Source organism: Gossypium raimondii, chromosome 11, assembly GCF_025698545.1.
Source record: "Gossypium raimondii isolate GPD5lz chromosome 11, ASM2569854v1, whole genome shotgun sequence".
Lineage (NCBI taxonomy): Eukaryota > Viridiplantae > Streptophyta > Magnoliopsida > Malvales > Malvaceae > Gossypium > Gossypium raimondii.
The window spans coordinates 38736440-38746205 of NC_068575.1; the positions used below are offsets into that span (position 1 = coordinate 38736440).

A 9766-nucleotide genomic window follows, 5' to 3' on the forward strand; every position below is an offset into this window, starting at 1 on the left:
CGCTATCGTAAGTCGTATGCACCCATAGTACCATTTATTTATTTATTTATCTACTTATAGTATTCCATCCGATACGATAGGATAGAAAGAAGAATCGTAGCTTTTGAAAATTCTTAATGGCTAAGTCTCGACGAGATGTCATTTGGAATCAGAAATGTGACAACGTGCCTTATTTCTCTTCCTATATGCTTTTAATTTTTAGGCCAAGTTGGAATCGCCCTCTTCCTAAGTAACCTTTCCACATTGATTTAATAATGCTGTTCCTATAATTAAACTTAACGACTGCATTTTATGTTGCTTAAGCTAAAGGATGTATGGATTCTTCCATGCATCCACCTCCTACGTGATTTCTTAGTCTGACCATCCCCCCAAGACCAAGTAAAATTTTAGAGCACTAATTTTGATTTCAACCTTACTAACTTTATTCCCTTATCATTATTTTAAAGAAATAGGATTAAGCCTTAAATATGTTAGGTAAGATGTGACACAGATTAAATTATGCCTACAATTGCATAACTGAAATGACTAAAATGGGAACATATTAGTTTGTTTGTTTGTGTACGAATTTTCAACTTGTGTGTTGGATTTACTTAATTTCAATATTTTTAATTATTTCAATATGTGAATTTTATTTTGCATGGTATCTATTGAAGAATAAGTTTGTTTGATTTGATTTCGGCAATATAGGAATTAATAAAGTTTCTTTTGGATAAGATATTAGTTATTTAGTTTTTATATGCTTTATACCTTCCCAAAAAGCATTAGTATTGTTGGATCAACCTAAAAGTATTTTTCATTTTTAAAATATTTTATTATATGTTCCATCATATTTAAATCTCAACACGATTTTTTAATTGGGCTGTGGCCTAACTTACTATATATATATTTAAAATAGCCTACCTCAGATAATAATGTCAATAAAATATTTAAATAAGTATAACAAAGTGACATATTTAAAAAAAAATTAAAGGTAAAAGAGAAAGAGTGTAAAGTAATTATGGAGTTATATGTTAAATTAAAGTATAAAATGATAAATGTTTGAAGTGATAATGACATTGGAGATTTTTTGACATTAAATTAAGTACAACTTTATAGTTGTATGGCATTAAGTATACCATTTAGGAACAAGGTTAATTAATCATTTCCACAACATAATGCATGCATCCATCTTCTGAAATTTTTGTTGTGGTGGGCGCAGCTATTTCCTTTCCCCTTTTTTTCTTTTCATAAAGCTTTTTAATTTCAACACAATGATTTACTAATATTTTGTATGGATAAAACATGATATATTATGCAAACCAAAGTGCTAACCTTGGGATTTAATTTAATTTAGATGTGAATATGATTACTTCTTATTCAATTTCATCCTCTCCCCTTCTTTGCTTCCAATTCAAACTTGATTATGTACGCTCCCTTCCATAGTTGATGATGAACTATTATGGACAAAACCGATACAAAAGAAAAAGGGGTTAATAGTCGGGGGCTAATCCTTTTCCATCCAATTGGAGGGAAAAAATATTGTATGGAATATCTTCATGTTCGTTATAAAATAAAGTATGCTAAAGAAGAAGAAGAAAAAGAAGAAGAAGAAATTATCAATGATTTGCCCTTCAATGATCCGTTGAAAACCTAAAAGAAACCAAATATATCTGAAGAATTTTGGTTAGGAAACAAAAATAAGGGGGTTTCAATGTTTCATCATCATCAACGGATTCGAGACATTAGGCCCCCAACAATAAGGTTTTTTGTCAATGTGGTGGAGCCACTCGGCCCCTGGTTAGGTTAGGGGTCATTGTCCTTTTGAACAGCATTGGTTCATAATAGTGATAACAGTTTTTTAAGATTTATGGTTGGAGTCTTATGAATATAAAAAAAAGAAAAAAAAGAGTATTAAAAAAATTTAATTTAATTTCGAAATGAATCAAGATTTAATATAATTATCAAATAATGAACAGAATTAATATTGAAATGATGATGGGTTTCCTTAGTAAAGCCGGCTTCCATCCACTCCTTGGTGAAATTGACAAAACTGGGTACGTTACAAGGAAATTTTGGGATTAAGGTCTAAAGTAGTGACTTTGAAAGTTGATTTCAGTAGTTTAGAAATGTCAAAATCGTCCACCTCTGTAGTTTCCGATACCGTTGTCTTCAGACCAAATCATTTAAACAGCCAAGTTTTACTAGAAATAATTCCATTTTGTCCACACTCTTCCTATGTCATAGCGGAAATTTCAGTTTCTTTTGACCACAACAATAGCAATTGGGGATCAAACTTAGCCCTTATGTCAATGTCAATATTTTATCCCCTAATCCAATTCCAAGAAGCCAGATCAACAAAACTTACTTCCTATCAGATTTACTTTCCCTTTTTTCCCCTTAACCCTTTTTGAATTTTCTAGACAACCAAAACAAAGAAAAGATTATTAGATGGTATGAATGGGAGCTTGCAGTTGTTGGGTTTGTGAATAAAGGAAAGATTTTGCACTTCTTCATTTGTCATTGAGCAATCTAGGGTTTATATTTATTTGTTAGGTTCCTTGTTTGCTTGTGGCTGCTGGGTAATTTTTTTTGTAAATATTTATTGCTATTTGAACACTTTGTTTTTTTTTTTAATTTTACCCGGGTTTGATATTGACCTACAACTATCCTATCTTGAAGTTATAATGATTTTAACAGAATTAATTATTACAAGAACCAAATTAATTAATTAAAATAAATTCAGAAAAAAAAACCAACGCATTTACTTATATAACTTAAATTTTCAAAGTTTTTTGAATCTCAAATACTGACGTATTAACCCCTGAAGTGTATTAATTTATTTATAATGTTCCAATTTATTGTTGAATGATGTGAGGTTGAGACGGTGGAAATAAACAGGTGGTGGCTAAGGGACCCTAATTGACTCCACAAGGCTACTCCTACTGCCTACCATCATCAAGTTGCCCACAAAAAAAAAAAAAAGGAGAAATGGAATTTGACATCTACCCTTTTGTCTTGTAACCAACTAAGATCAAATTTATGATAAAAGCACAACCTTAAAAAACATTAATAAATATTGGTTCATAATATTTGCATTAAAAGAAAAAGCATAAAGAATATGTCATCGCTATAGCCCAAATAGGTAGCAACCAAGCAGTAATTAGTTTGCCCAGAAAAACAGAGGTTGTGAGTAGTCACAAAACTAATAAAACATCTTAGATTGACGGAGGTAATTGGATAGAAAGTAGGGAATTTGTCGGCTGGGTGCGAATCTTCAATTTCATTGGGGTCCTCACTCCAATAACTTCATTGTAACCAACATGAACATCGGTATAAAAATATTATGCTACCAAATAATATTTATCCCTTTTTTTAGATTAATAGGAAGGATGGCATATACTCTTTGATATTAAAATATGATTTAATTTTTGGTATTTCAATTTTTTTCTTAATTTGATATTTAAATATTTTTAGTCTAATTTAGTATATTGGTACTTTTTTTATTAATTTAGTTTTAAATTTTTTATCTAATTTGATACCTAAACTTATCAAATATTATACAAATTATCCTAAAACATTGATGGTGTTAGTTTTTTTACGAGAGGACAAAAATAACTAATGTATAATCAGTGTGATAGATGAAATAGAATTTAATGGCAAAAAAGATAAAATTTGAAGTTTCCTTCTTTTTGCTAAGCATTATGCTCAAATTCTATTTTTCATTGGTGTTGAGAATATTTTGACTGTTAATGGTAGGAATGACTCAAGAGGAACTATATGCTTAAAACATGGCATAATCTTCACAAAGTCTTCAATTCTAGAAAAATATTGTCTATATCAGATAAAGTTGATGTTAAAAATTGTATTTTGAGCTATGCTTAATGAATTGATATTAAAGAAGAAATAAGAGCTTACCTAAAATAAAATAAAATAATTATTTAAATTTTAAAAATACAAATAATTGAACATTTAAACTACAAAAAAATCAATGTCATTTGCCTCATGTTGGTCATATATTGGTTATTTTATTATCTCATAAAAATAATATTGTAGTATATTGAAGTAATTGTATAACATTCGATAAGTTTATGTATCAAGTTGGACAAAAAATGTTTAAGTATTAAATTAAAAAATTAAATTCAAATATCAAATATTATATTAAACTTTAAAATAATGAAAAAATTAAAAAAGATAAATTAAATTGAAATTTCAACTTTTTATGAGGGTGAAAAGAAAGTTTATTTAATAAAAAAATTGAAGTGTTAGCATTTGAAAGGGATTAAAGTTGCATAAGTGTATAAAAGACCGAATTGATAATAATGTTATAGAATGATGATTAGAATGAGAAAGATAGTTGTTGATATATGTTAGGTCATTTTTCACTGTAATCCCACATTCGACCTACAATTATTTGAAATAATTAAAAAGTAATTATTACATGAAAATATGCCAACAATTGCATAATTAATGTTAATTAAGTGGAATTAGTGGTGGTCGGGGTCTGCTCCCTCTCATTCCCAAACATACATACATACATACATGCATCCAACTTCCCCATAATTTCATTACCTTCTCATACTTGAATCTTAAGTTTCTGATTATGGAATCCAACAAAAAACACCCCCCAAAGACTTTACACTGTTTGTGAACTAAATTACCTAATTATCCTTTATAAATCATACCAACATTCCAATCTTTCTCTCTAATTTTGCTTTTAATCCTTATACTAAATTTAATCATTTTCCTTTTGAAGTTACAACTGTTGTAATCAAATCAATCAACCATTAAAGTCTGATTGATAATAGTGTCAAAAGATTTATATTAAATTGGAGCTTCTCTAAAATTGTGCTGAAGAAATGTAGTGTCTCGTATTCAAAATAAAAATCCTTACAACTCTAGATTTAATATTTTATATACTTATCGGCCTTCTGTGATATTGATTGGGTGAGTAAATTTTATTTCAGAAATATTATATAATTTAATTTAATAAAAAAATTGTATTTCAATTATTAAATCAAAAGAGTAAAATAATTAAATACGTAAAAGATTAAATTTGAAATGAGGTGAAAGTATAATTAGACCTAAATATTTGGAATTAAACCTCAAGGCTATAAGATGCTAAAATTTGCAGTTTTGTTGGATATTATTATTTTTTGCTTTTAGGGCAAGCCACCTTTGACCAGAAAGTGGAAGTTAAATGGGCTATAAATTTAGTGGACTAAACCCATTTTGATGGAACTGTGGAATCGACTATAGAATATCCAACCCATTTCCATTTGTCCAACGAAAACTGGTTACATTCCTCCTAGCTCCGTTACGCCCAGAAATTGATTCTAAATAACACGTGTCCTCAAACTACAACTTTCCTACAAAAGGCAATCGGTTTGATATAGACCTGTCCATGGGGCGGGCCGGGCTCGGAAAATTTTTTGGCCCGCCTCTTAGGCCCGGGTCCGACCCAGCCCGAAATATGGGCTTAAAATTTTACCCAAGTCTAACCCGGAAAAAAATAATAAGCCCGAGCCCGACCCGGCCTGGCCCGATTTTTAATAAACACAAAAAAATATTTTAAAAATAAAAAAATAAAAAAAATATTTTTAAAGTATTTTAAAATTAAAAAATAAAAATATATATTTATTATATTTGGGCCGGGCAGGGCCGAGCTCAGGCAAAAAAAGTTGAGCCTGAACCCGGCCCATTTTTTAAACGGGCCTCTTTTTTTGCACAAGCCCATATTTCGGGCCTATATTTTTACCCGAATCCTTTCATATTTCGGGCGGACCGTCGGGCCGGGCGGGTCTAGTTTGATATCATGGCGGTCATATCATCAGCATCGCCGCTATCCATAGCATCGCTCTTCCGACCAATCCGAAAATATCCAACACTCGCCGACCTCGTCATAACCGCCACTTCCATCCGCTGCTTATCGTCTTTATCGCAACCAATGGATGACCGGCAACAACCTGAATCGAAAAAGCGCGTGGTGGTCTGCGGGGGAGGCATAATCGGCGTTTGCACGGCTTATTTCCTTGCCAAGAAAGGTGAAGCCGTCACTCTCGTTGAAAAATCTTCGGTAGCTTGTGCCGCTTCCGGAAAAGCAGGCGGGTTCCTCGCCCTAGACTGGTGCGACGGTGGTCCCGTCGAATCACTCGCGCGTGCTAGCTTTAATCTCCACCGTTCACTCTCCGAAGAACTCAACGGCCCCGACTCGTACGGGTATCGGCCCTTGACCACTCTTAGCATTACAGTAACCGAATCAGGGCCTTCTTCTCCGTCCGGTTCCAAGTCGTCCGGTGACTCTATGATCCCATCATGGGTCGATGGGGCGACACGTGGGCCTAGAACAATCGGGACGACGCAAACAACAGCCCAAGTACATCCTCAATTATTCACAAGAACTCTGTTAAACACAGCCGTCGAGAAATATGGTGTTGAGGTGGTGATTGGGAAACTGGAGCAGCTACGTGTTGAGGAGGGGAGAGTTGGATCGGTTGTACTCGAAGGGGGACGAGTTATTGAGTCGGACTCGGTCGTTCTATCACTTGGGCCTTGGACTGGAAAGTTTGAGATGTTAGCTTCAATGTTCAGAGTTTCTGGGCTTAAGGCCCATAGTATTGTTTTGGAGCCGAAAGACCCTGGTGCCATAACGCCCCATGCCCTCTTTCTTAGCTTTCATCCGCAGGGCGGCAAAGCCATGGACCCCGAAGTTTACCCTCGTCCAACTGGTAAGTACGACTGTGATTTTTTTAAAAAAAATTTTGCATAACAATGTTATGATAGTTGTAGTTATAAAAGTAAGCGTGATTTGGAATGGTAGGGGAAGTGTATATATGTGGGATGTCAGCGGAGGAAGAGGTGCCAGATGATCCAGAGCAAATAGTAGGCAACCCAGCATCAATAGCGATGCTAAAGAGAGTGGGTAAAAGTGTTTCGAGCCATCTGAGGGAAGGAGAAGCGCGAGTGAAGGCAGAGCAAGCTTGTTTCTTGCCATGCACCGACGATGGGGTGCCGATAATAGGAGAAGTTCCAGGGATGAAGGGGTGTTATGTTGCCACTGGTCACAGTTGTTGGGGGATACTCAATGGTCCAGCTACAGGTGCTGCTGTGGCTGAGCTTGTTCTTGAGGGACGTGCTACCATTGTTGATCTTAGTCGGTTTAGTCCTGCTAGATTTATTGGGCGTAGGAGGGTTAAAGTTTAAGTTGTATTTTCAGACACCATTTTTATGAAGCAAGTAAACGACCATGGGGGGATCAGATTTACCTTTATTTGTTTGTAAATTAAGGCAGAGATAAACACCAGTTTGCTCTAAATCGTCGGTGGGATACCCCTCAACTGTGCTTGAGCTTTTCAAGTTATCAAATACCACCTCTTTTAGTTTTTGTGAATGATATAACTTTAGAATAGTATCACTGTACTCTTTTTGAAAATTTTAAAATTTAGTTTTGAGATCATGAGTTTTTATATTTTTATTTTATTTAAAAATTTTGAGTTTTCTATCTAATTTTGCGGTTTTGTAGTTGAAATATTTTTTTAGCTCTGATATTTACAATTTTTGATAATTTGAGTTTTATTCTTTGAAAGTATATAATTTTTTAATAATTTAAATAAAAACATAAAAATTTAAACATATTTTAAAAATAAAATAAAATAAACAAAAATGATTTTAAAATATAAAAATCCCAAAAGTCAGTGTTATCTAAACTAAATCTGATCAGTTAGTCAATCTAATTGGATTGAGAACCAGTTGGGGTATTAATTCGCGGAGAGGTAAAAGATTGGTTGGCTTGAAAATTGAAAATTGGTATAAACTATTTAAATCAATAGTTGAATTGATTCAAAATTCATGCAGTTCGAAGCAAATAAATTATTAAAAATAAAAAATAAAAAGTGTTTAAAAAATTATAGAAATTGATTTAATTGTATTTTAGCCCAATTAAATTTGTTTGTATTGATATGTAGGTCAACCAGTTCTTTACCCTTCACAAGAAGATTGATATCCTAATCGATTCTGATCTAATTGGTTTGTTTCAATTTAGATAACATTGAAATTTGGAATTTTTGACTTTAAAGAGTTCTTATTTTTTTCAATTTTTTAAAAATATATTTTTGAACTTTTATGATTTTTAATTTGAAAAAAAATAATTTTTGATACTTTTATTTTTATTTTAATAATTTATTTGCTTTGAACCAATTGGACTGGTCATTCTAAAAATCAGTTTGTCAGACTAGTCCGAAATCGTTTAAACCATTTCTTTAGCTCGATTCAACCAATCCAGGTCAACTTGTTTTTTATCTTTCACAGACAATATCCTAATCAGTTCCTTATCCATTTGATTCGACTGGTTGGTTCGGTTTAGTTTAAATAATATTGAACTTTGGAATTTTTATGGTTTTAAACCATTTATATTTTTAATTTTTTAAAGAGCTTTTATTTTTTATAATTTTTATTTAAAAATTTATAATTTTTAAATTTATTATATGTTTTTATTTAAAATATGAAAAAAATAATTTTTATTTTTTTAAAAAAAATTATATAATTTTAAAGGGTAATGACGAAATTGATAAAAACAATATTATAAGATGGTAAGAGAGACGTGACAAAGTACAGAACATTACAAAGTTTCACGTGAGAACTAGACTTTCAACTCCTAGGTCTAAGGTAGAAACTTGGGAAAGCAGTGATTTCAAATGAAACAAGAGAGTTTTACCTCGTGGAGTAGAGACCAAATCCAAATAGGATGCCATACATATCAAAAACAAAATTATGATACTAAGGTTCCATCACCACCTATCCATATTGGCATTATATGATGTTAATAATACCACAGGTATATTATGAATAAAAGTATAATCATCAATGTAATTCACAAAGGCTTTTACTTAAGAATATGGATCATGTATAAGAATGTACCATAGGAATTCTCTTTCGTTTCAAAAAATAAAAAATAAAAAACTTTACATATCATTAGAAAAGAATGGCTACTAGAATTTGGTTGAAATTTTCTCCTTGTTAAAATAAAAGTTTGAAAATGCAAAAACTGAGCAACAAAACTTATTCACACGTGTAGAGGTAGCAAGTGTACACCCCAACCATTTGCATGCACATACAAAAATAAACCCAAAAATATATAGGAGGAAATTTGCTGCACTAGTGTGAGATAACTCATTTAAAAATCATAGAAAGTTTGATAAATAAGAACCACTAGAAAAACAACCACATGCACAAGTGACAAATGTACACCAACCACTTTTGTCTATTCCTTTCTTTATCTCTCTCTTTTGAAATCATTGCTCATAAGCCACTCATCGCTTGAGCTTTAGAAAACTGTTATTTTCAACCTCTTAAGCAATTAATAGAAAGAGCTAATTTGTGGTTAATCTCTACTTAAAAATTTGATACACCATGGTAGTACATCAAACTCTTTGAAAGATTCCATCAAAAGGATTCTACAATTTTTGGTGGAAAAGACACAACAATATTCAGTAACAGTTAAGACTATTTACTCTAAACAATATAGAAAATAGAACTTGGGATCTCTCCAGTGGAAAATAAAACCTCACCTACACTATGAAGGCATCAGGAGGAGGAACTTTGAAGCAAAGAAACCAAAGAAGTATTACAAACTGAATGATTGGCTTCAGTAAGAGCATTAGTGGATGAAGTATCTTTGGGAAGCTATGAGAGTGCTTTTGCCATTGTATTTGCGAATTAATTAAAAAAATTAAACAATAGATATTGATAGCCTAATAATAATACCTTAGCCCAACGATACTCCTCCAGACAA

At 32.1% G+C, this 9766-nt stretch overlaps 1 protein-coding gene across 1 annotated transcript; it reads left to right on the plus strand.

The window, feature by feature from the left end:
• The first annotated feature begins 5710 nt into the window (after positions 1-5710).
• Positions 5711-7366, plus strand: LOC105803964 (putative oxidoreductase TDA3). The gene is made up of 2 exons (XM_012636440.2): positions 5711-6704; positions 6797-7366. The coding sequence occupies exons 1-2, from the start codon at positions 5792-5794 to the stop codon at positions 7177-7179; spliced, it is 1296 nt and encodes a 431-aa protein (XP_012491894.1). The 5' UTR covers positions 5711-5791; the 3' UTR covers positions 7180-7366.
• The last annotated feature ends 2400 nt before the right edge of the window (positions 7367-9766 follow it).

Excerpts from the sequence above, each read along its gene's own strand:
- LOC105803964 (XM_012636440.2), top strand. The coding sequence starts at position 5,792 with ATGGCGGTCATATCATCAGCATCGCCGCTATCCATAGCATCGCTCTTC. Across the intron at positions 6,705-6,796 it reads AGTTTACCCTCGTCCAACTG|GGGAAGTGTATATATGTGGG; the intron begins GTAAGTACGACT and ends TTGGAATGGTAG.